This window comes from Charadrius vociferus, unplaced genomic scaffold, assembly GCF_000708025.1.
Source record: "Charadrius vociferus isolate BGI_N301 unplaced genomic scaffold, ASM70802v2 scaffold52, whole genome shotgun sequence".
Lineage (NCBI taxonomy): Eukaryota > Metazoa > Chordata > Aves > Charadriiformes > Charadriidae > Charadrius > Charadrius vociferus.
In genome coordinates this window covers 3,015,672-3,043,224 of record NW_009647572.1, presented here as the reverse complement: position 1 = coordinate 3,043,224, position 27,553 = coordinate 3,015,672, and the positions used below count along the sequence as shown (strand labels likewise).

The 27,553-nt window shown below is 37.7% G+C and overlaps 1 protein-coding gene across 1 annotated transcript; it reads right to left on the bottom strand.

Annotated features, from left to right (window-relative positions):
• Positions 1–578: 578 nt before the first annotated feature.
• GXYLT1 (glucoside xylosyltransferase 1) lies at positions 579–26,680 on the bottom strand. Its single transcript, XM_009880852.1, has 7 exons — positions 26,592–26,680; positions 15,790–15,964; positions 14,151–14,276; positions 13,031–13,282; positions 3,085–3,208; positions 2,602–2,774; positions 579–1,097 (listed from the first exon to the last, which is right to left on the bottom strand). The coding sequence occupies exons 1-7, from the start codon at positions 26,642–26,644 to the stop codon at positions 936–938; spliced, it is 1,065 nt and encodes a 354-aa protein (XP_009879154.1). The 5' UTR covers positions 26,645–26,680; the 3' UTR covers positions 579–935.
• Positions 26,681–27,553: the final 873 nt, after the last annotated feature.

Sequence of the window (27,553 nt, the reverse complement as noted above, 5' to 3'; positions counted from 1 at the left end):
AGAACTCTTATTACAGCTCTTTACTTTTAGGTACCAAATACTCTATAACCATTAGGTAATAATTCTTAGTAACGAAATATAACAGCAACAGCTTTCCACTGTTTTGGAGTTTTTTTCCTACTTCCAAAATGCCCTATAAGGCTGCAAAATCATGTCATTTTAAAAAAGTATTCTAAGACAACTTCATACTGAATTTTTGCTAAAGAATGCCTCAACTCTACCTTTTGGCCATGATGGCCCAATGATGTTGAATCAAATACTGTATACTAAAAAGTCTCCGTATCTACAAACGGAGAAAACTAGTATCACATACTAGTTATCCACTTCTCAGAAAACCGTATTTATAGTGTGCAGTTTACATCGACGATGAGCAAAACAAGATTGTCAAAACAGTACTTCAACATGTAAGAGATGAACATATAAAGGCACATACAGATTGTCAATGATATCGCATTTCTTTGAAAACAGAGTATTTTCTGCACTTGTAAACAACTTTGTTTACATAAAGTCTTACACCATTAAAGTGAGGTTAGTGCTGCTGACTCAGTTATTGCTACATTCACAGTTTAACAGAATTTTAGACTATATATGAGGTACACTCCCAAATAGAGCCATCTTCATTTCTTCCTTGCTCATTTGATCATTAGATAACTGAATTATGCAGACTAGAACGACTGACCATAGAAGCCAGTAACACCCACATCATCAGATCCAAGATAAACATTAGCAGTGATTAAACTTCAAAAGAGTAAAAAGTCACCTCTGCAGAAAAAAAGTTCCTGTTCTTCATTACATGAATATTTTCTTCATTTTTGTGTATGCTAGTAAACTTTTATCTGGGCACATTAAGAGCCAATTCAAGCCATATTAGAATTTTTGCTCCTCTTGACCAGTATGTTAATTCAGTCTCTTGATTTAATAGCTTGGAGTAAGAATCACCTTCCCTTTGATCTTCTGGCATACAAGTCTCTTATGCTTTTTGTTAACTGCTTTATGAACACTTTGTATACTCTTCCACAGTATGTATGCGTGGTTTTCTGTAATTCCAGTTCTAGGGGTTGCAACAGGGAATGAACCAGATCATCTCCAAATGAATACTGTAAAAAGGTTAAGAAAAGAAGATTTAAGGTCAATGTGGAAGAGTATCATTATTCAGAGTTACTAAAGAGTTTTATAAAAATGCCTTTGAACATCATATTTACTTTCTACAGGTTTATTAAATGTTTTAAACAACTCACAGAGCTTCTGAATGCAATATTTGAAAAACAAGTATAAATTACAGAAGTATTGTCTAATGTTTTCAATAAGCCTAACAAGCCAGATTTTAAAAAAAAAGTAAGCAAATGAACATATTCAGACAGGCAAGGAGGAAATTTAAAATTACCTTATTAAATTAAAAAATAACAGATCTAAAACTATTTCTGGTAATTTGTTTGTTGAACAGTAACTTTCTTGAATGACATATAACTTTTAAGGAATACAATTCTTGTCAAATTATAATGAAACAAGAGTATGAAAAGTGTTACTACTGAAGTTTCATTAAACTGAATGATGGTCAAACACACGCTATTTTTAACATGGACATGAAATAAAGTAGTCATTAATTCAACAGTGCAATATTTTTTATAAACAAATGATAAGCTAAAACAGCATTTCAAAGTAACGTAATTTTGTTCATCTTATTACCACTGAATCAGCAGTGTTTTACGTACTTTCTCTGACATATTCATAAACCAAATGGGATCATAAATAAAAAGAAATAATTTTTTCTTCTGTTTTTGACAATGCTCAAAGGAAACAAAGAAATCATATTTTTATGGAAACACATTCACTTTCCCTGCAATGTATTCTCAGACCCCCAAAAGTACTTTTCTTCATTTTTATATCCATATGACAACATGTAATAAAGCACCATTAAAATATACTATTGATTTTTGAAGGTTATACACACACAATAGCCTGCTACATTAAGATGTGCATCAGTGCTAAATTTTACAGCTCTTCAGTGAGTATACTGACGCAGTGATAAATAGTTTATTAGATGACTTATTTGCAGAATGAAAAGAAGTCACTGTGCTTAGGATTTAAAGGAACAGCAACATGTTAACGCACTGAATCTCTAGAAAAGGTCAAAGCACAGTATAAAAAAGTATTTTCTACAATCCAAATCTATCTACAATTAAATGTTAAAACACAGTAGTAAATACATACAAACTTTGGGAAGAAGGGTTTTTTCCATTTTAAAAATCTCAAAAATGAAGCTTCTGATGATCTCCAAATGCTCATACAGTTTACCAGTTGTATTTATTAAAGGAATAGTAATAAACCTTTCAAATAGACATTGACAACTACAGGCAATGCTTTAGAATCCTAACCAAGACAGTCTACACCATGTTTCAAAAGATGCTCATCACAGAAGAAATACACTGGAATTCTATCCAAGCAGTAGATGAAAAAACTGCTGAAACACTTCAAAGGGAAAAAAAATTACTTTGTTGCAATCAAGGTAAGTAGCAACAAAACCTACAAAATACTTGCAGCACTGTACATAAAAATACACAAAAAATAACTTCATGCAAGTACAATGTTGAAAACACTTACATTTTTTATTGCTTCATAGACAGCCCTGAAAGTTGGTTGTTTATCATCATGGTAAACACCTCTGTTTCCATGAAGAATAAATATACCTTCTTCTTCAGCTTCCTTACAATTACTTCCATAGATGCAGTGGTCAGGCCGATAATTCCATTGGCATGGAAAGACATAAAGACTTTCTGTGCAGATAAATGAAAAGTCTGGATTAAGTACCAAAATTGTTTCAGAAAATACACTAATGTTCTCTATTTTCTTAAGTCTGCTTCATAAATTTCTGTACAGTTGTTTTGAAACCTAACAGCTAATTACACTCTAGGAAGCTCCAATGCTGTCTCTCAAAGCAAACACTTTCAAAAAATGAAAGTAGTGAAAAGTCCCCTGAATGCTTCCACTGAAAAGTCTTCTAAAAGAGTATTTTCCTGGATTTTTTTTAATATCATAGAAAAGATCAACTTTGTCATGTTAGACTTAGAATCAATGTGGATTTACCTGGATTGTGAAAAAACATAATGTTCAATAGATCCTGATCACCCCATGTTATGTTCAACTTGTACTTCTTCAGCAGTGGCATAAGAATTTCGCCCCACTGTAATCGGACTGTTGTCATATCATTCTATTAGACAAAACAAAGCAAAACAACATTCACTCAGAACAACTATACCTTTCAAGAAGGAAATGCCCTACGGATTCGCAGTAATTTGCTTTTCAAAGTTACAAATCTCAGATGTATAGATGAGTTCTTCCTTTTAAGCAAATGAGCACATCTAAGGAAAATAGTTATGGACATTTTTAATACGCTTTATTTCTCAATTATTATCTTATAGGGAAAACTATATGCACCTCTTACTTCTATGTAACTGCTACATTAAATTTTTGTCTTCGGGATTTGCCTCAAACATCTTAAGCAAGAGTTGTAAGAAATAGCAAGGTTTCTTTATACAGCAGTAGGATCTAACAAAAACTGCGTTTAAGTGATGCATGCAAGTAGATGGGCACTATTTAAATATCGGCACTTCATGCAATTTCTCTGTCTTTATCACAGAGTGATAATACACATAGCTTTTAAAGTTAACTTCAAAAATTCAAAGCAGATCAATATAAAATTAATTATTAAAAAGTTCCAAACACATACAGCTGAAAAATATTGGCTAGAAAGCAGTGTACAAAAATATAGAAATCCTTCCAAGGTTTTCAAAAGAATTTTCATTGAGTTGAACTAATTTTTTTAGTTACTGAACTTGAACTTCCACAGCAAAGGCACAACTTTTCCCTAGCAAAACGCAGTAAGACTCTACACCAATCGCCCTTACTTAATTCCCAAATTCTTGATTTAGCAAAATCACTTCAAAGGAAAAGGAGAAGGAGTTCTTCTAAGGTTGGCTGAGAAGATGCTACTTGGAGTAAACTGAACTCCATGTTACCAAAGGGGTTACCATCTGCAGTGTAACAGGTTACATCCTAAAGCTACTTTACACCACATTTAAGCTCAATTAGAACAGAACAGGAACAAGGCTGCTCACTCTATACCTTCTACTTCAGTTGGGAGAGTAAGGATGGAATAACAGTTAAGTCCCAAAAATAGAAAATTCCTGAACAAGTACAGAATTGTACCCTTGATTCTTTTTAACCAAGTTACCCAAAAATATAAAAAAAAATTTAGAACTCCAGAATCGTTTGGGATCTGTATACAGAAACACCATGTTAAGAAACAGAAAATATTACCACCAGCAAAATATTCAGTTTTAGAATTATAGTATCAAAGACTTTCTTCTCCGAACTTTCCACTGACAAACAAGAAAGCGCAAAAATAAGCAGTTCAGTTTTTAGTCTTTCCTCAAATCATTTCAGCCATCAAATATGAAGAGCTTTCAGAATTGAAGACTAAAGAAAGAAATACTATCAGATTTCAGACAAGAATTAATACAAAAGAAGATCTATAGCTTATATTATGTAAGAAGCCAAAAGGAATATTACAGTCCCTTATGTCCTAAAAAATTTATGACTATGATTGCTTGCAAGTATTTGATGAAAGCAGGCACAAGAAATGCACAAGAGAATTCTTCTCTAGCAAGAATTATCATTAGGCTCAGTGAAATGTGATTAAACAAAAGAAAACAAAGGCTTAACACCAAAACCTTCCAAAAAGCATATCAATTGAACTGAATCACAGAGGGTAAAGATGACTCCCTCACCTGACCTTTGCCATCTATAGAATATTGACCTAACATTTAAATTTAGACTCAACACTAAGAATTAAAAACAGAATTAAATTAGCTCAGTGATATGAGGATAATCACGATAAGAGAATATACAGTAGTAAATAAAGTTTTAGAGCATCCCATAGAAATGTTACTTTAAATTTTTAAAGTCATTATTTCATATTATTTTCATTTCACTTGTATAGTTTTGATAGCAATGAAATCCAGAGTATATCCTAAGGAGATGCAAAGCAGGTAACAGCATACATCATGTTGCCAGATGTCTAGAAGCAATACTACTTGACAAATAGCACTATCAGATTTAAGAATTGGAAATTGTAATATTTCAATAACCTTTGCATAAATAGAAAAAAGTTATATGTTAATTTACTAACACTGATGTATAATGAAACCAGTGTAGGAATCACAGAGCAAGAGAAATTATTTTAATAGTTATACAACCTCCTCCTCTAAAATTCTACTGTAACTTGCAGTGAGGGCAAACAGTGTGAAATAGAATGCTCAACTTCAATCAAAATTTATGACAGAATTGCTTTTCAAGTTACTCAAGTAAATATGAGAAAAATAACTGTATGACAACTTAAGGATTTCCAAAATATAAATCTCCTCTCCAATATTCAAGAAGTTGCAAAGAAGGTTAAAAAGATTCAAGAAAAAAAAGAAAAAAATAAAACAAAACACAATGGTAGTGGGCATTTCTGTGATGCCGTCAAGCTGATACTCTTATGAACCCTCAAAATTCTAGTTTTTTTGAATGGAAGGAAATGTGCAAGAACAAAATATACATAAGGATGTTAAGATATTCTCCTACATTTTGTTTGTTTGTTTTAGATGCTGTGCTTTAATCAGTTTGGCCGTCACTGATTTCTGTCCCAGAAAACTTCTGCCTGGCCAAGGCTTAAGTCAGACTTAGAAGAGCTGTCACATTTAGCCTGTAGCAACCTAGTATTACCTCTCTTAATTCTAGTAAGAATCATACAGCAGTATCTAAACAAACTGCAGCTGTGTCCCACAAACAATTAACCAACTGAAATTTCCTTAATGCCAAGCGAGAGCAAGCCCTCTTCCTTCTGGTTACGTGACTCTATCCTGTTCTTGGGTTAACAGTGTAGTGCTAACACTCACTAGATAATTTTGTCAGCTGATTTACTTCACTAACCCACCAGAAGGATTTCTTTTTTCTACTGTTACCAAACCTAATGGAATCATAGAAGAGACCAACAAACACCAGAGGCTAGGACAAAGTAAATAAGAAAAGCAGGGAAAAGCAGCTGGTAAGAGACAGGAACCTGCCTTTTCGAAGCAATTAACTTTTGCACAGGCTCACCATATTTCTTGGAACTATAGCCTTAAGCAATACTGAACGGTAAAAAAAAAAAAGTGTATAATGTCTTAGCTCATAGAAACTCTGAGTTGTTTTTTTTTTTTTATAAAGCATACCCATGAATCTCTCCTTTGCACACGCTATCTGGAGTTCTTTTGTTTGGGGCTTGTTTCCTTTTTAAGAGCTAGTTCCCTTCCACGACTGCCCACATCTCAGGCATCACAACAACTAAGTTTCTCAATAAATTTGATAAGTCTTTGTTCTTTATTCACAAAGCCTCACTGGTCTAGGACTTTTTGTTAAAATGCCGTATCTAGAGTATTTGCTACCTCTCTTTGAGTTTAAAAGTATCTACATCCATACGTATACAAATACAGAATCATAGAATGGTTTAGGTTGGAAGGGACCTTGAAGGTCATCGAGTTCCAACCCCCCTGCCATCGGCAGGGACACCTCCCACTAGACCAAGTTGCTCAAGGCCACATCCAGCCTGGCCTTAAACACCTCCAGGAATGGGGCCTCAACAACCACTCTGGGCAAACGCTGTTCCAGTGCCTCATAGCCCTCAAAGTATAAAATTTCTTCCTAATGTTTAATCTAAACCTGCCCTCTTCCAGTTTAAAGCCACTACCATTCCTCCTGTCACTACATGCCCTAGTAAAAAGTCCTTCCTCAGCTCTCCTGTAGGCCCCCTTTAGGTACTAGAAGACTGCAGTTAGACCTCCTCGGAGCCTTCTCTTCTCCGGGCTGAACAGCCCCAACTCTCTCAGCCTCTCCTCATAGGAGAGATGCTCCAGCCCTCAGATGATCCTTGTGGCTCTCCTCTGGACATGCTCCAGCAGGTCCATGTCCTTCTTATGTTGGGGACTCCAGAGCTGGATGCAGTACTTCAGTTGGGGTCTCACAAGAGTGGAATAGAGGGGCAGAATCACCTCCTTTGACCTGCTGGCCACACTTCTTTTGATTCAGCCCAGGATACGGTTGGCCTTCTGGGCTGCAATCGCACATTGCTGGCTAATGCTGAGCCTCTGGTCAATCAGCACGCCCAGGTCCTTCTCCTCAGGGCTGCTCTCCAGCCATTCCCTGCCGAGCCTGTATTTGTGCGTGGGCTTGCCCTGACGCAGATGTAGGACCTTGCACTTGGCCTTGCTGAACTGCATGAGGTTGGCTTGGGCCCACCTCTCCAGCCTGTCCAGGTCCCTCTGGATGGCATCCCTTCCCTCCAGCATGTCTACCTCGCCAAACAGCTTGGTATCATCAGCAAGCTTGCTGAGGGTGCACTTGACCCCACTGTCCATGTCGCCGACAAAGATGTTGAACAGTACAGGTCCCAGTACAAAAAAAGACTCACCTACTATTATTTCTGTCTCCTAAATACTCTTGCATGTTTTACATTCCCATTTTCTAATTGCTGCTTAGCAAAGACAACAGGCAGGCAATATCCATCAGAAGCTTCATTACCAATTCTAGTCTTATGTCCAGGTATACACTGTTTGACCACACTATATTCAATAACATGTATGTGCATGCATGTGTATCTGTATTCAGATATACAAATGCATGCATATATATGTATATATACAATGCATATATTTGTACTGTATACATACAGTCTCAAAACACACAAGACAAATAAGGTATGTAGGCCCAGGAGTGGCAACTTCCAGTAGGCACCATAGATAGCCAAGTAGCTAGGATGCTTGTCTGAAATAACTAGACCTGACAGTCCTGAGAAGATTGAGGCTTGAATAAATAAATGGATAAAAGATTACTTAATCCTGGAGCAATACATGGAACTACAGGTTTTCTGCTATGCAGGTGAGCACTATAACCGTTGGCTAAAGTCTCTGGTTCTCCTTTTTATTTGTTCATCTTCTGGTTCCTCCCGACTCTTACAACCAAATGTGACAACAGAAGGAAGATGCTTAAAGGAGCTCAGTCTGGAATTTTGGGCTAAAGAAACTACAATAGAAAAAGAATCCATCGTATTGGAGGAATATCCTGATCCAAAACTTCCACTGTTTAGACAAGTGCTCTAGCCACTACAGTCATACAAAAAGGTCTACATGCAGCTTTTTAAAGATACAAAAATTTCTATAACTTTTATACTCCTTGAGGAATTTGTTGTCTCATGAATGAATATAAACAAATTTGGACCTTCCTGTAAGACAATGAAATGTTTTCTAGCTCTACTGTATTTGACTGGAATAGTTAATGGGACACAACACGGGACAGTACTGTAAGGTCCAAAAGCATCTGCAGCGGGGTATTAGGGGTATTAGGACAGCCCCTACCCCTGAATTTGGTTTAACTCTCTTCTAAAGGCTTGAGACTAGTAGCTCCCTTGCCATCAGTAACAAGCCATACACTCTCAAGCATACTGTGTATAGTCTCAGCTGCGCTAAACCCTTTTGAAGTTTTGCTGTGAAGCTTGCAACTTTTCATATTGACGTATCCTCCTTTTAAGACATTCCAGGAACCTGAAGATGAAAACAACGTTTCCGCAAGTCTCCACGAACAGCAGCGTTATTGTACTAAAGCTTGTGCATCTTCAGGTCCTGTGATGCTCCACAAGCTTGTGGGACCACAGTCTGGGTCCTAAGGGACAATAAACTAAATGGCTCCCCTGCTGAGTGGTCTCTAAGCCAAGATCTCAGTAATCAATATTGAGTAAGAGAAACTCAATTCCTGCTTAGTCACTGTCCGGGCTGAACTGTTTAGCTATGACACGAGAGGAAAATGACCAAGCACTATTATTCCTAACTTTCAGGTCATAGAATCATAGAATGGTTTGGGTTGGAAGGGACCTTAAAGATCATCTAGTTCCAACCCCCGTCCCATGGCCAGGGACACCTTCCACTAGACCAGATTGCTCAAAGCCCGATCCAACCTGGCCTTGAACACTTCTAGAGACGGGGCATCCATGAATTCCCTAGGCAACCTCTTCCAGCATCTCACCACCCTCACAGTAAAGAGTTTCTTCCCGATATCTAATCTAAATCTACCCTCTTCCAGTTTAAAACTGTTAATCCTCATCCTATTGCTACACTCCTCAATAAAGACTCCCTCCCTGTCTTTCCTGTAGGCCCCCTTTAAGTACTGGAAGGCCGCTATAAGGTCTCTGCAGAGCCCTTCTCCAGGCTGAACAATCCCAACTCTCTCAGCCTGTCTTCAGAGGAGAGGTGCTCCAGTCCTCTGATTGTCTTCGTGGCCCTCCTCTGGACTCGCTCCAACAGGTCCATGCCTTTCTTATGTTGGGGATTCCAGAGCCGGATGCAGTACTCCAGGTGGGGTCTCACAAGAGCAGAGTAGAGAGGGAAAAATCACCTCCCTCAACGTGCTGGCCACGCTTCTTTTGATGCAGCCCAGGATACAGTTGGCTTCCTGGGCTGGAAGCACACATCAATGGGTCATGTTGAGCTTCTCATCAACCAACACTAAGTCCTTCTCCTCAGGGCTGCTCTCAATCCATTCTCTGCCCAGACTATATTTGCGCTTGGGATTGCCCCAACCCACATGCAGGACTTTGCACTTGGCTTTGCTGAACTTTGTAAGGTTCACATGGGCCCACCTCTCAACCATGTCCAGGTGCCTCTGGATGGCATCCCTTCCCTCCAGCACGTTAACTGCACCACACAGCTTGGTGTCATCAGCAATCTTGCTGAGGATGCACTCAATCCCACTGTCCATGTTGCCAACAAAGATGTTAAACAGCACCAATCCCAATATCAACCTAGTAGCTGTCTGGTTAATCATCCTCAAACTGTTCTGACTGGACTGTGCATGCTACCACAAGCCTGATACTATAGGACACTTCTCCAGTGTGTCCAATAGGAGGAAGGACTAAGTCAGTAGCATGGGTTAGAAATTATGAGGTAGTCTCCTGTTGGAAACAATTCTGAGCCTTCCAATACCAGAAAGTCTCCACAGATAAGTATGTTGTTCACTGACAGTAAGGTCTAACGTGGAGTCTCAGCAAGGCAGTCACACTGGAGAAAGTATCTATCTCTACAAATTCAAATTTTGAACATGTAGCAAATGTTACACTTGCCAGAAACATATAAAGACAGAGGCAAAATGAGGTGGAATGAATGCCCACAGCTAGATGCTCAGCATTTGTTATACAAGGGCCCGAGAGATAGTGGGGCAAGGTTTTAAATCAAGAAGGGTATCCAAAGATACCTAAAGATCCAAATGCTTCAGCTGAACCGGAAAATCCATATATGTCAAAACACCATGCATCCAAATATTTTATCTGTGTTTCTTGCTCAAGGTAACCAGACTAAGACTCCAGGAAAGATGTACAGGATGTTGAAAGCTGAGGGGTGCGGGGGGAAGGATATAGCAATGGAAGGAAACAGATGAATTTCACACAAGAGAAGTTCTCAGCAACCATGTTAAAAGCTGCACACAACAACAAAAAAACAAACCCAAACTAACAAACAAAACCTACCAACCCCCCAAAACCCCACTTATACAGAACAGACCATCTTTTTTAATTCTTACTATCAAGCAAGAGTGAAAGAGTATTTCTCTACTTGCACCACTAGTCCCAAATGTTTGAGGAATAGCCACAGTGCACACACAAACATTTCTGGACAAGCATGAAGTTCAGAAGACATGTGAAAGCAACGGCCAGAAGTATATATGCATCAGACACGGAAGGGGAAGTGTAAGTTTGAAGTGACCTTAAAGTTCTGGGAAGGATGTCAAAGAATGATGACTAATGATTATGGGCAGAAAATGCTGTATTTCTAACATTTAAAACAACTGATGTGAAGTAAGGGAGTGGGTTGGTCGCCTTTTTTTTTATTTATGTTAACTGAAGCCATCAAAAAGGGGTTTGAATCATGTGTTTACTATTGGGAAGGTTTGCTCTGTTTCTGCCTCCCTTTCTCAAGTGTCCTTTCATAATTCTGAATATTTAGTATACTTGCAGAACACTGGGTAGCTCACTCCAGTCTCAGTTCCTTTCCCTTAATTTTATGAATGCTAAGCCTACAATATATCAAGCAGATTTGCTTAGTACAGTATGTACTGAACAATTTGAGAAAGAGCATTAAGATTAATGTTCTCAGCACAATTCAAGACGTGGGTTTTTTTGTTCTGATTCCCTGTAACAGTTATGACACACAACTTGCCTCACTACAGGAAGAAGTTCAGTGGCCCACTTAGCCAGAAACTGCACATCGTGTTAGGTGTACTGAAGTTTGTCAGCAGGATCACAAGAAAAGCGTATGGATTTGTGCCTTGCCTTACAGCTAAAAATCTTATAAATCACAGATCTTTACCTCCATAATAAAGAGCAATTATAAAAAATCACTTCCTCCAGAGCTGGTTTGGTTTAGCAATCTGATGTGTTTCATTGCATAATAATATACAATATATTTTCACGACCTGGAAAATACTCCAGCCCTCTAGTACCAAGGGAAAGCAGCAATATTCCATTTTGAATTTCAAAATATTAATGAATGATTTCACCTACTTAAATCTGTATATACAGACTTAAATCTGTATATACGGGCTTAGAATTTAAGAAGTGACGAGTTTTAGGTGTTAAGGAGAAAGGACTTTATATTGTTCTCTAGAAAACCACAGGTCATTTGAAAGACAATTTTAGTATCCTACATAATCTGTATACTTCTGAAAATGTTAACTTCTATTTTAGTAAAAATGCATAAAGTTTCCAATAAATTGATAACCTAAGTTGTACTGAGAAGCCAAACCAGAATTCTGGCACAGTCTGAATAAAAGACCAATCTTATCTCAGAATTTACCACACTAAAAATAATTCACTACACAGAAATCTGTTGTCAGAGGCTAAGATACACGCAGTTTTCAGTCCCATATTTTTCTTGTTATACTTTTCAATGTTTTCATTTTTCCAGAAATCAGGAAAACAAACAAATAAAGTAGACAGTGCAAGATTCCACTGATGATGTATACAGCGAAGTTTTTCTTGGGGAAACTACAGCTATATATTATAGCTACTATAACCTTCTACTTTAACTACAACAAACATATTCTCCATTTTTCTTAAATTTTCTGTAGTTCCGTAACAAAAATACATAGCAAGAATGTTAAGATGAAAACTAAATCTTTCTTAAATTAGAAATGGGAGAGAAGTAACATCTACTGCAATTTTACATTGCCCCTCTTATGGGTGCACCTTCCAATAGTTGACTGCATGATTACTTTTCCCTAAACGACTTTCTTTTAAACAGAGAAGTACTTTTTCCCTTAGCATAATCACATAGCACTGCTTTTGTACTCATGTTTCAAGTACTTAAGAAAAAACTTCCCATCTGTGAAGCAATGACCATTGCTGCTGCTGCATGCACTGCTTTAGTAAGCACTTTCATGATGAACTTATTTCTCTACAAAAACTATGACTTCAAAGTAAATCAAAAGAAACTTAAGGTAATAATCACCTGGTTACAATTTAAGAGATCAAAATTTGGAAACAGTACAGTTAAAATAACTTACTAAATGTTTTAGCACCACCTCCTGGTCATACCACTACACACATTTTTAAAGTAAGTTTATGGTATACATTAAAAGTCTTCAGTGATCTCTAAAGTGAAGAAAAAAATACCAGAACAGCTACTGACAAATACAATTTACAGCAGACTGTATCAAGTCACAGGATCTCTCAGAACTAAGAAAAATTAGAACAATCAAGCATGCTTGAAGTTCAGCAATTCCAAGTCTTAAAAGTGAATGACATTTAAAACCCACAAGTTAGATACCATTTTAAACACAGCATATTTTTAGAGCATTATTCAATTTACATGAAAAATATTTTGAAAAAGACCGTCCCAATGAATTCGAAACAGGATTAGAATTAAAAGATGTAAACCCACAGAAGATGTAATGAAGGAAACACACGTACCTTGAAATACTTTCTTCTGATACGCGTCATATTCATTAACATGACTCCAGAATTTATTCCAGTTACTCCATAATACGGATGTCTAGCAAAGCGATTGTACCACCCGATACGAGGCTCTTCATGTTCCGGTGCCATTGCAGCAATTTGTGTGGAGTTGAACTTTCCCAGAAAAGACCAAATATCATCAACAGGTCTCAAAAACAGGATGTCAGTATCGACATACAGTAGCGAATCCACATTTTTGAGGATTAACTGCAAGGGAAAGAAATTTAAAACCAAACTTTAAAGTTTTATTGAGCTTCTCTTCATAAAACAGAGGTTGGTGCCATTACACAATGAAGTTTAATATATTTTTGACATATGCAAATAAATTCACGTTAGACTGACAGTTTGCAGTCAATAACTTTGTCATTGTTCCCTCTTTTCTCATTTTGGAGAATTTCTGTAGAGTGGAACTGAAGTTTTATATAGAATAGTAATGCAAAGGCGCTCAGCTTACATTTTATATCCCTGGGCTCCTCAGGAGTAGGTTGCAGGCCAGGTGAAACATTACCATGACAGGAGCTCCTATCCTCCTCCTCCTGTTCCCTTGCTTTCCTATGCATCTAATCAAACAAGGAAGGGGTGTAAAGGAGTCCCAGAAGAGACAGTATTTGGGAGATAGCTGCCACTGCTATAAATCACCTACCATGAAGTGTGATTTCTGAAGTGGCTTAGATGAGGAAAGAAAAGGTTGCACAAAACACTCTGGAAACAATAGCCCATTTCTTTTTTCATTTTCTCTAATACTTCTGAGACCCACACATGCAGAAGACTTTCCAACTAAATGAGGAGATGAGGTGTGATAAATCCTTCTTACCTCTGAGAGGATGACACAACCTGTACCTCTCACTGAGGATACTGAGTCATAACACAGCAACTGAGAAAAGGACTTTTATTCCATAGTTCATTAGTGCCACAGAAGAAGGTTAAATTCAGAGGGTTTCTTAGGATGTTGCAAAAGTAGATTTTAGAAATAGTAGTAGTTCTTAATTTAAAACTAAGCAGAAATTAGATTAACAAGGACAGCTTTATGCTTCATAAGCAGACTTCTGTATTGTCCTACTACACAATAACTTACTGGCAAGAACAGCCTTTGTGAAGCACACGGTTTAAACAACTTCTTCCATTCTGCTGCACTTTCAGTTGGAAATGTTATTGGATATAACGTGTAATTAACTTTTCCTTCATAGGGGAAGTCATCAAGCTATGTGAAAAGAAGAAACCACAAAAATTACTTCAGTTCAATTCTATTAGAAAAAAGACATCAATCCCCCATTCAAATTGATAACTGAACACAACTGCAACACCTCTTTCCCATAACAGAAATGCTTCCATAACTATTCAAAATACTTGAAAACGTGGCATCTGCAGGCCACTATGACAAAAACACAACTTATCAGATCATATACAAAAGTAAGAGTAAGTAAAATAAATTAGTTGTTATAAAAAGTAAACATATCAAACAAAACTTTTTCCTCTCTTAACTAGTTCCACCAGAGAAATACCAATGAAGTCTTTCTCAATTTAAAATAACCTTACCCAAATTTTGCCAGTTACTGTTTGCATGACATTAGTGTATATATAAGGGAGATGATTCTGCCCCTCTAGTCTACTCTGGTAAGACCCCACCTGCATCCAGCTCTGGAGGCCCTGACATAGGAAAGACATGGACCTGTTGAAGCAGGTCCAGAGGAAGGCCACAAAGATGATCAGAGGGCTGGAACACCTCTCCTATGAGGAGAGGCTGAGAGAGTTGGGGCTGTTCAGCCTGGAGAAGAGAGAAAGCTCCAGGGAGACCTTATTGCAGCCTTCCAGTACCTAAAGGGGGCCTACAGGAGAGCTGGGGAAGGACTTTTTACTAGGGCATGTAGTAGGGGTAATGGACAAGGGATAATGGCTTTAAACTGGAAGAGGGTAGATTTAGATTAGATATTAGGAAGGAATTTTTCACTTTGAGGGTGGTGAGGCACTGGAACAGGTTGCCCAAAGAAGCTGTGGAAACTCCATCCCTGGAGGTGTTTAAGGCCAGGCTGGATGGGGCTTTGAGCAACCTGGTCTCGTGGGAGGTGTCCCTGCCCAAGGCAGAGGGGTTGGAACTCGATGATCTTTAAGGTCCCTTCCAACCTAAACCATTCTATGATATCAGTACGTATAACATACTAATGTCATAGTGTGACATTTTAAGCGCAAAAATAGTAAAACCCTCCCAAGCTATATACTAGTCAGCTTCTAATACTGGCACTCTAGTCATGTTATATTCATTAACTGGAATTTGCAAAAACTAGGCATAACCATATCTACCATTTTCAAAGACTGACTTTTCACCTTGTTTAGAAAATGTCAGGCTGAGTCATACTGTAAGCACAAAAAAAGGGGCAAAAAAGGACAGACCTTTATTTTTCCTTGTAAAACCAAGTTTAAGTAAGATCACACAAGATAACTGTTTTGTGTTCAGAATATCAGGTTTGTATTTAACAGATTCAAGGTGACAAATCAGGAAGTTTTGGTCTGTCTCTATGAAAAGCTTTGCTATCAGCAACTGGTGTTTTTCCACAGGAAAAAAAAAAAAAAGAAAATCAAAAATCTCCATCCAACAAAGACTTGCAAATATTACCGTATTTTTAGACTCCTGCCTTTCTGCCACTATATCCATTAACTACTAAAGAAGCAGAGAAACAGTACTATAAATTGATGAAATAAATTATTTGGGTACTTACTATGTCTTTGAAACTCTCATGCAACTGGTCCTCAGCAAAAATATGAAACTGCAGAGGTTTGATGCTGAAAATAACAGCTGATCTCAACATAGTAACAGTCTCCTCCAGTCTTTCACCACAGGCAACCACAGCTAGGTGCATTTTCTCAGAAGGATGTGTTTTCATATAATCATATCTGATAAAAAATATTTTTTCATTTGACATTATTTCTAGGACAAGCTTAAAGAAAAGCTCTACTATTTACTGCAGCGTGTAATTTAACAAAATATCCTTTATCATATTTAAACCAGCAAAAGATAACTCAAACAGAATATACAGACAACAGCATTACATCTCATATGTAGGTTTACATTTAACCTGAACTATTCTCATATTCACTCCCACCATCCCAGCCTACAAGGGAGAAACAAGGTACGAAGTACTATACAGAAACTAAACAAACTTATTTTCTTTGTAATGTTACTATCCATTACTAGCAAAGAATTCCATCAAAATTGCTATGTTAAAAGAAAGATCATGAGAAGTTACATTGAAATGTGAAAGGCTGACAGTCCATTAAGTCTATGCATGAGTTCATTTTCTCCTCTTTTCATGGACTCAGTAGAGATAGGTAAACATGATATAAATATAGCAGAGTTAAACTCAACAACAAAAGTGAGGTAACCCCTATTTTTAAGAAGTTCTGTTAAGAACACTCTTAAGTGATCTAGGCATTTTGTGTATTTTCTGCGCCATTAAGTCCTTTTGTCAAACCCATGCTTCAGGGCTTCTCCTAAGCACTGGCAAAATGCAAAAAGCTTTCTCCTCTCCTTCCACCCTGCAGGAGTTCAACTTGGTTTCAAACAGGGGGAAACCAACATCTCAAAGGGCTGTGTGAAATGTCCTGGTGCTCCCAGTGGTTCCGGAAAATCCCTCAGATATGCTGACCACATGGACTGCCTATGTCCTTGGGGCTAAACTACTGCAAGGTGTGAGGAATGGGACATCATTTCTCCCTGAGGACAGCTCTCCGACAGTTATGGTGAGAGTACCTGGTATGTATTATCAGGTTACATTTAAAAGTTATCTCATTATTTTAATACAATAGGCTAAAATTATCCTCAGCTAAATACCATAGCTTGGTGGCAAACACAGTGGACATACTAAACCTAAAGCCATGTTCTCCTGGATTTCATGTTTTTAATTAGTCAGAAAAGCTTTCAAAGGTTTTAAACATATGTCAACTTAAAGCCAACCTGCAAAACAATATTCTGCGCTTCAGCTATTGGCACAGACTTGGGGCGGGGCGGGGGGGACGACACGACACGGGGACCGGGAGCTCACAGAACTAAGAGTATCTGAAGGTTTAAATTACAAGTTAAATTCAAAGTTATGCAGACAAATAAAAATCTGAAATGAGAAAAGATTTTCCCAAACCAGTAACAGGAGCAAAATGTTTGGCAAACACACCACCCATTCTTAGAAACTTGCCAAAGACAGAGACACTTCAAAAGAGAAATTAACAGGTGCGATGCTTAGCACATAATCTCCACTAACTAAAACATATTTAGATGCATACACTGTTTCCTTTAAACTGACAAAAGATACTATGCAAATATGCCTTTTTTTCTTTAAGGCATGGAAGAGCAACCACATTATTTTGAGTTACATGAGGCAAAATATAAGCAAAGATATCACTGTAAGACTGCTAAAGTTTGACGCCATAAATAATAGCTGCACTTAAAAAGACATTCTGAGTTTTGGAAGAGTTTAATGCCCTGGAACCAAAAAACTCCAGCATCCCAGGGATTTAAGATTAATAACATTTTAATTAGAATATGCAGTCAGTCAAGTCAAAGTTTGGGGCATTATTAAAAATCACATGGATGAAAGACCTTGTAGGTAGGATTCCAGTCCAAAACAGGACACCTAAATGAAGATGCTGACATATGAGACTATGTCCTAAGTCTCATTAAAGCCAATGGGGATCTAGTGAGCAGGATATGAAATGCAGACAGCAATTCATCTTATTTCAAAGTAAATCCCTAGGGCTTAATTACATTTCTTTACATAGGTAAAAGTGACATTTAATATGCTCTAGAATATCCCACCTGACCTCCAGGTGCCAGTCCAAAAGGACTGGGTGTCTCAAAGATCATCTAAGGAGACATCTAGGATACCCAAGTGCTTCTCAATTAACACCGGCCATTTACTTCTCAGCAATTTAACGGCTAGTCACCTGGATCATTCTCTATGCTCTTTCAGTGTTAATGACTTAAGACCTACTTGACATAGACACCTATATGTAGACATCTATATTCAGATTATTTAATCCACAGACTTAAACCTTTTGTAAATCTTGCAGCAAAACCTGAAAATTTAGTTCATCTTAACAGGGAAAAAAAAAAAGTAAAATAGAATCTTTAAATGTAACTGAGGCATGCCCACTCAGATCTTTACACATAAAGCTAATTTAAACATTACACCATGTGTTTTTTTACATTAGCTACTTGCTACAAAGCAAACTGAATGTGATGAGGGTAGCTGAAACCCACAAATAAGTGCACTGCTGCAGTCTGAACAAGCTGCAAGCAGGAGATTAGCCTCATCACTAATCCACTGAAAAGAGAATTACAATAATTAAGCCCTGAAGTCATGAGAGCCTACAGTGATATTGCAAGGCCATGTGATAAATAAGGGCACAACCTACACAAACTGCACAGCTGAAAGCCAAGTTCCTGAACCACATGTAACACGCAGCTTTCCATGAATAAGATACGAAAATTATGCCAAAGCAACTCTAAAACGCATTGAGATTCAAAGACTGTATTTTATTATTTCTACGTCTAGTGACATCTGTGAATAAAGGAACGTTTCAAGACACACAACAAAAAACAGACTGATATTATCACACTTTTACAGTCCCTTTGTTCACACAATCTCTCTTCTATGTGTTTCTGACTTCACAAGTTCAATTTTTTTAATTTGTGCTTAAAAATATTTTTTTGAAAAGGCAAAAAAGTATTTAAAAAAAGCTAATAACAACTGAATTTCAACTTGCACAATACAGGGAACAGCTGGACTCAAATCCGTAAGCCCACAACACAAAGCTTTATCCCTGAAGCAGATGGAGCAAGAAGCCATTGGAAAGAACAAGCCACTACTCCCTCTGGGGACTATCCACTAAGAAGGGCATGGATGAGACATACTAGGTCTCAGACACATATTACAGCAGGAGAAGTTATAAGACTCCAGAACTGCGGTTCTTCCTGCAGACTCCGTGCAAAGACATCCTTCAGTGATTGTAAGTCGCATTTGACTTCCCTGCATACAGACCACTGGCAATCATAGCCTCCTTTATAATAACCAGGCCTCAGTGCTCCTTTTCTCCATATATATATGCACACATCCCTCCACTCCCAGAGGGAAAGCATTACCCCATCTTCAACCAGGGGTCCTAACTACTTATACCTCTTGTGCTAATCCTCCATAGTCAGCATCTTTCATCACTTTCTCCTTCTCCTGCCACTAGAAGTAGCGCAAAGTTTAAGTTGTACAGCGGAGCTTATCAGCTTGAGCTCTGCAGTCTCACCTTCAGTATTAACATGCCACGACCCATAAAGCAACTTACCTATTCCATGACTTGTCTCATTCCCTTCTTCAATATTATGTCTACATTAACTTTGGTCCTTCTGCTAATTCCTTTCAAAATGACCTGTTCCCAACTGCTGCTGTCTCTACTTCTCCTTCCTGAATTTTCTGTCCTCTGTAACCCTTTTCCCCGTCTTGCCTCCATTGCTCTCCACTGCAGTTAGTCACGCACCTACCTCACCAGAAGACAGGGGAAGGAAAACCTTGTTTATTTAGACAGCCCTGGGTCTGGTATGACCTAATGACACAAGCTTTTTCAGCAACACAGATGGTTTTTTAGCAGTTCAGTAGCCGAGTTGAGCATGAGCAAAATAAAATGTTTTGTACAAGAACTGCAACTTGTCTGAACCTGAGCAAGCTTGGTATCAGAGTCTCACAGCCCTGGTATCAGAGCAATAACCCTTACTGAACCTCAAATCCAGGTTCTGAAAGTCTTAAGACACTTCCAAAAGTGAGGAGATACTTCTAAAAAAATGTTTGTTTAGATACTTCTAAAAAAATACAAATACAGATTTTTATATGCACATTTCTAATTACTAGTAACCTGATGTTTTGGTATGAGAGAACTTAGTGGAGAAGCTGGAAAAAGCAACAATAGAGTGAAATACAAACAGCCTATTGTGGGAAGGCTTTTGGATAGACTAACATCGAAAACTTGAGAGCCTTAATGTCTAAAAAAAAAAAAAAACATGAAAAATCTTCAATAACATGGGAATCCTAGCTCCTACAGGGGAAAAGAAAACCCTCTGATAATTAAAATGGAAGAACAAAGAATGTACCTGTAGTCCAACAGCTTCCTGCTCAGTATCTTAACAAAGAATGTACCTGTAGTCCAACAGAAGATACTGAGCAGGAAGCTATCACAGGATTCGAGTGTTTAGGGACAAGTAAGAGAACTACATTTGTCTGCAGATACTAATTACGCACGAGTGGTAGGGACAGTAAAAATAAATGAAATCAATCACTTGACCAAGAGCACCACACGTACCCCCATGAGTTTAGAAAACACATTAAAAACAACCCACTTTGACACCATCAGAGCAAAACCATATACTTTAAAACATGCCGCTCAGCAGCAAAGTACAGCCAGGTACAAACCTTGCCCTGAATTATTTCTGTGTTGAAGTGCAGACCTTCATTCTGTACTGATTAATTCTGCTGGGGGGGTTAATAACCTCTGACAGAGGAACATAGCTGGATATGCTTAATGAATCTGCTACAACAAGATTTTACAGAGCCTGTCTGTCAACACACTGCCTTATGTTTAAAGATGTATATCATGACACACTGTATATTAAATTAGCATTTCTAGGTCATTTAAATTTATGAGTAATAATTTGCTAGTAAGCTACAGAGGTATGTTTTGATGGGTTGTACTCTTCTAGAACCTTCATTGCATCCCAGTTGAACTTTTTGGAGAAAAATCCAAACCCAAATGGTATCGTTGCTAAAATACCCACCAGCTCCATGAAGACCTTTGTTCTGCCCTCTAGACTTGGCACAAGGTAGTGCAGTGGGAAATGTTTCCTACATACATTTAAGGTAGGGTTCTCTTATTCTTACCTAACACATTAAGAGCATGAGCGAGAGGGTACCAAACCCTCAGGAACACTCAGACAGACATAAGGAATCTTGTATACAGCTCCATCTAATCTGTGATCATTAAGCCTGTCCTAATCCTAGCCAGCTTCATTGAGGTCACAGCACAACAGCTTCTGCTGCGCATACGCGCTGCCACCTTCTGAGCTCCAAACCTTCCACAGCAGCAGCAGTGTTACAGCATCTAGTGTGACCTGGGTACCATTCAAAGAGTTGCCAATGTGACTAAGGGCAATTTTATTTTTCTCCTGTTTTTAAAGCACATTCAAGTATAGTGGCACTTAATACAGAAAGCCATGAAGGAACTGCAGTCAGCCTTAATTCTGGGTTACAGACTTTATGTGCACTAGAGTTCCTTTTCCCCATCCATTTATGTACTACTAAGAACATGCCCAGGGATCATCAGGAAGCTCCTTGCCCAACTTCACTGGCAATCAAACTGTCATCTCCTATTCCCTTAACACGGTTGGGCAAGCCACGGAAGGAAAGATTAGCATCCAGGTAATAAGAGCACAGAATGGTATGAATAACTGAAGCAATAAATTCTCCCCAGTTGTCCTTTCAAATTTTACTTTGGCCCACTGTGGAGTTACCTTTTCTAATATAATTGCATGAGTTTTGACCAATGTGAAAATATGTCATTTTCTGAGAAAATTGCTGTCATCCTAACTTGCACCTCTACTTTTTATGTACAAGCACCACCATACTACATAATGGTTATACAAGGATGTAAGAATTATTCTGCATCAAAACAAGTTTTTCTACACTGGTTCTGACAGAGCTACAGCCTTGCTTTTCTTTGATCTTTTCTCCATGTGGTCTGTAACATACATGAAGCACGCAACATCCAGCTTCCTGAACAAGGTTGCATAATAAAGTCTCTCAGTCCTTCCACAATATTATTAAACTTTCCTTGATATTATAACCAAATGGACTAGGTTGCCAGGTTCAGCTGTGCTAAAAGTTATTCACACTTACAAAAAGAACAAACAGAAGTCTACTACAAATGTGTTTTCTTCTTCAGTATAAAAAGCTAACCACATTATCAGTGCAAATATTTTACCCATACAAGTTGTCCGACGATTAGCATAGAAAACATTTCCATATAATCGACCTGTACTACTTCAAACCTGGCACCACGATATGCCTCAGAGAAACAAATGGTAGATATGTAAATACAATACAGATGGCTTAGTTATCGCACCCTTTTTTCTTTTAATGCTTTGTGTTTGATCAAAGTCAATCAATCCTTAAGGAGCCTAACCCAGCAGCCTTTAGTCACCAGAAAAAGAAAAGCAAATAGGCAGAGCAAGAAGTTAAAGCCGACAATGATTAAAATGCAACTATTAAACATTCCCACATTTACAAGAAGTAGGACCAAGGCAAATACAGAAATTACCCGGATTTGAAAGCTATGAAAATTCTAGGTTTTACTCAGCTTTGTAATTTTCTACTAGTGCACTGAATTAAAAATGGGTCATAATCGGAGCTTACCCTGTGAAAGTATGCTAATGATACCAGCGCATATGATGTCCAAATGTCATCCATTCAACTACAAACTCAATCAGTAGATTACGTTTGAAGTTACAATATATTAGTAATTTAAAAATCTACTATAGAAGTCTGAAGCTCCATCCTCCAATGAACAAGCTAGCTTAGAAGAGAAGTCCTGTTTTCCAGGACTGTCACAATTTATCTCAATATATCCACACCACCAGGACCTCAATATACTACAAAAAAAAAAAAGTGCCCTTTGTTTCTTTAATAGGCAACACAAGTTAAAACCCACTTAGAAGCAACATCCAATAACTGAAATCAGGCAGGTCAGATAGCCACAGTAACGACCCCTAGCAATATTTTCCTAATCAGTCTCAAGAGGAAATAAACAGCCATACCAGCTAGATGACACTGGGCACCTTGAAAGGTGTACCGGAAAAGATACACATCATCTAGATCATGCGAAACCTGAGCCTCATGTATCTTTATCAGCGTTTTTTAAATTTTTGATAAAATCTATACCACTATATGCAAAACTGATCTCATGCTTCCTCTATCACTGCGAAAGCTAACAAGAAATATTCTGTACCGAAAACACAACACAAGACATTCTGCCTCAATAATGCTGATAATCAGAATGTTGATAAAAAATGTGGGGGCAGAATAGCTCAAATATCCTTCCCACATACAGCATAGGCAATAGATCTTACACTGATTAACTTCAAGAGAAAAGTTCTTTATTATCCATTATTAGAATAAGCAACTGCTCAGAGCTCACCAATTTCAAATGATGTTGAATTAGCTATAGCACGAGTCATAGTGAAGTCTATATATACACCTGTCCTAAAAAAATTTAGGATTCCTCTATAGGTCTTCAACACTTCTGTTACACTAACTTGAGTCTTACACAAATTCACAGAACATTAGTTATCACTTCACACTTTATACGCTTACAGCTATTCAGAGGAAATGACATAGCAATCTGCATGTCAAAAAATGTCTGTGCCAAGTTCTTTCTCTCATGGATAAAGAAACCCCTGTGGTTCTGATATCCAGGAGAAAAAAAGCCAACTGGAATTTCAAGTCAGAAACAGAGAGAAAACAAACTAAGTTTTTTCAAAGAAAATCCAAAAGCTGAAGTACTACCTTCCAATGTTAGGAAAACTTCATTGGTAAAGGGAAAGGAGACATTCTAACATTGAGATAAATTTTATGAATCTACTAGTGGCAGAGAAATTCTGGCCATATGGCCTGCTCCTCCGAACAAACTCATTTGAGTTTGAAACAGCAAGAACACCAGAATCTCAGTTCACAAACTGATTTATGATCAGGATAAATTGTGTTGTTCTCATATTTCATGAATTAAACGAGGCCAAATAGAAGATTGAAGATAAGCGTTAGTGCCGTTCAATGACTAGATTCTGCCACTTCTATTTAGAGCAAACTCATCAGCATTCCCATTATTTTTTTTAGCACATCAATAGGCAGTGGAGTTAGCTATCCTAAGATTTCAATTAGATACGTAACTCTTAGGTTTTTCTCATATCTCTATCCCAGTCTCTTCAAAGTCCACCTTTATTCTGCACCTCACTACACCAACTGCACTTAACAAGAACACAGGGTCTTAGTCAACCCAGGATCAAATTATTTGGAATAGGACACTATGATAGAAGTCTCACTACTTTCGATTTCAAAAGACACCCAATTTAGAATCACAACGTTGCCTCTTTAGAGAAAAAGCTTTCAAGAGGATTTATCTTCATGAAGAATATTGAAGTAGCCCTAGACGTACAATCGCAGAAAACAAGAATGCTAGACTTCATTTGCTGTGGTTTATAAACTTGCATGGAATTAAGTTCATTCCTCTTCCTCCAAAAATCTGACTTGCAAGCTTGCAAACAACTACTAAGCATTACGTTCGAAGCACAGGATGATATCAAAGGTCTAATCTCTTCAACTTCTCAGTGTCCCTAGTACAATGCACATAATATTTTTTTTTGAGAGTTAAACAAAATTATAATTCGTATCCAAAGCTGAAACCAAACCGCAACTATCTTCTCTGTTACTGCAGCACATACAAGGAAATGAGGCTTAGGCAGCAGGTTCAGATGCTGAGACACACTGTAATTGATTGCTGCTATCCAAAGAGGGTGCATTTTCTCCCCCTCTCTACCATCTTCCCCACCGCTTCTCTTACACAAACTCACTGCACCTCTCTGAAACCAACTGAACTTATTAAACAGAGCAAGAAATAAATAAAGTTTGGGGAAGACAAGGGAAGTCCCTCTGAAGTTAGAGCAGTTCAGTGAGGAATTCAACAAGCACCAGAGTCAGCACAACATACAAGGATGAATTTAATAGTAGTACATTGATAAAATAATCAAACTCAATCTGAAATTATTACTCTGAACACCACATCCCCTTTACTCATTTAAACAGATTTTTTCTTTCAGTTCCAAAATGTATAAACATTAAATTTTGCCAATATGACAGAAACTGCACTCGCCCGGTGACACCATTATTAATGCATACTTGTCTTCAGTCACATATGGCATTCTTAACAGAATAATACAAGTTACAGCTTAAGGTATATGCAAAGGAACTGCATGGGGTTTCTCCACTTCTGATTCCAAGTTCCCACTTGCCTTAAACCTGGCAGAAAATCAATGAAGGAATTTTTCTGCTATTTTAGTCCATTACATTATATTGTGGAGAGTTCACCGACATCACCACACGCAATGGGGTCAGAAGACAGCGAGACCCTCTCCTCTCTCAGTACTAATCAACTATTAGACTGGCTCAGATGTCCATGGACAAATGAAGCTTACAACCACATCCTGTCCCTCCACCTAGCATAAGCTAAGCCCCTATGCCTCTCACCACAACAGCACTGACATTTGGTTTACCCCCCTGTGCTAAACTTCATAAAGCTAAACTCCCAAAAGCTAACCTTTGAGGACAAAAAAAAAAAAAAAAAGGTGAATTGAATCCACTCAGACATCTAAATCTGCCAAAGGGAAAGTCAGATGAATCCCTGTGCCAAAAGAGGATGACACATTGGCTACCAAGGGCAGGAAGAAAGATGCAGCAGTCCCAAATTACAGGTTCAGTTCACTAACAGACTGAAAATCAATCTAAACCATTTCTTCAAGTAACTCCTTGGCAACACGTAAGTTTAAAAAGCATTGACAGCACAAAGGCAGAGGAATACGGGACAGATCCAAAGTCTTTCCCACAATCATAACTTTCAAAAATCCATTGTCTTGTGTAGCTAAACGTTTTTTTCCTTTGCTTCCCCAGAAATATTCAAGTTTCAGATTAAGAGGAAGAGATAACCATATCAAAGGACAATCAGTAAAATTTTAAATATTAAGAAAAATTAACTTACAAACTTAATTATATAATGAAGAAAACTATGTAGGTTAGAGAACATATCTGTCAAGTAGCCTAAGGCTTCTTCCATTTCTTTTCAAGCTACTTCCATAAACTGAGAGTGTAAAGCATCTGAACCACCACATAAAAACATTTAAACTTATTGTTGAAGATGCAACTTAAAGGACACAGTCTATGCTTTAACATACTGTATCTTAAAGCACATTCTAAAATGGTCGTTTCAATGCTTTTGGATGAAATACCCTCTTCAAATTCTATAAAACATGTAACTTGAATAAAAAACCCTCCAAACTTAACTACTAAGCATATCTGCCAGTTTTTATTACAAGTGACATCATGGGCATTACTGTGCAGAGAGTTTTATTTATCAAAAATAATTAATTCATCAGTAACTTTTCAGACTATATTCAGATAGACTTTTTACCAATGTTAGCAAGTGTCTATTTAATGAAGCAATGCAACCGAAAAAATTTACTCTTTGTAATAACATCTGAGTCTATAGTTTTAAAAACATAATAGAACAGGAAAAATCCCAGCTAAAGGCAACCATAATATAAGCAGGTGAAATGCATGTGAAGTAATCAAAATATTTTGCTTTTTCACCTTGCTAAATAGCAAAAAAACTCATCAGCTACACCTGTCTGCAATCAAATAATAAAGTACTATTTAATAATAGATCCTACCGAAAAGCAGCTTCCCAAAAGCAGTTCATTCCACAAACATCAGAGGGCAGCATCCAATAGGAATTCCAGAAAGATACAGACAAATTCTTACACCTAACAGGATAAGACAAAAATAGCCTATATAAATGTTACTGGTTTTATGGCAAAGTTAAATGGATTATTTTCTAGCCCAAACATAACCTGAATAGTTAATTACCTGGCAGAAGACTGGGTACGTAATTGAACTTGGATAAGACAAAAGAGGAGGTATTAGGTGCCAACCGGGAGGATTCTTTGTAAGGAAGAATGGTCCCCACCCTTTAGCCTTTCCTCTCCATGTATTTTCAGAGTGAGAAAACGGGCTGGGAATCTTGAGGGTCATTCTATGTTCTTGGCTTAGTATAAGTCCATAGATAATAGAGTAAATGGCAACACTTACTGCCTGAAAGAACTCCTTCATCCTTGCAATACCTTTGACTACTTCAAGCAGAGGAACGAGTGGAACATTTCATTTTCAAAGTTACATTGTCCATTTAAACACAATCCCTTATTCATCCATGACTCTCTTTGGTGCAAACTTGCAAAGCTGATATTTAACAAAAACCAGGGCTTTACAGCACCAATGAATGCTATTGTTTCATAACAAAAGGTTAATGCAATACAGAAATAATCACCACATCTGGCAAGTTTTCCTTCTCCATACTAATGGCAAGACTAATAATTTATTGACTTGTGCTACACTAACAACTAAGAAAGCAGGTTCTACTAGTCCACCACTACATTTTATGCAACAATAATACAGGAAATATTTAAAAAGAGCAATAGACGTGTATTTTCAAAGGTTCTGGTGAGGAAATCAATATCAAGATTTAAAATCTTCAATGAGCAAGTAGAATATTGCAAGGGGAATACTCTTGAGTCACTTGCTATGCGCCCTCTTCCTGCCCTGGTGACACAATGCCAATAGGTTATCCTCCTTTGAA

Excerpts from the sequence above, each read along its gene's own strand:
- GXYLT1 (XM_009880852.1), bottom strand. The coding sequence starts at position 26,644 with ATGCTGCCCTCTGATGTTTGTGGAATGAACTGCTTTTGGGAAGCTGCT. Across the intron at positions 15,965-26,591 it reads TTTTGGGAAGCTGCTTTTCG|ATATGATTATATGAAAACAC; the intron begins GTAGGATCTATT and ends ATTTTTTATCAG. Across the intron at positions 3,209-13,030 it reads TCAGAAGAAAGTATTTCAAG|AATGATATGACAACAGTCCG; the intron begins GTACGTGTGTTT and ends TTTGTCTAATAG.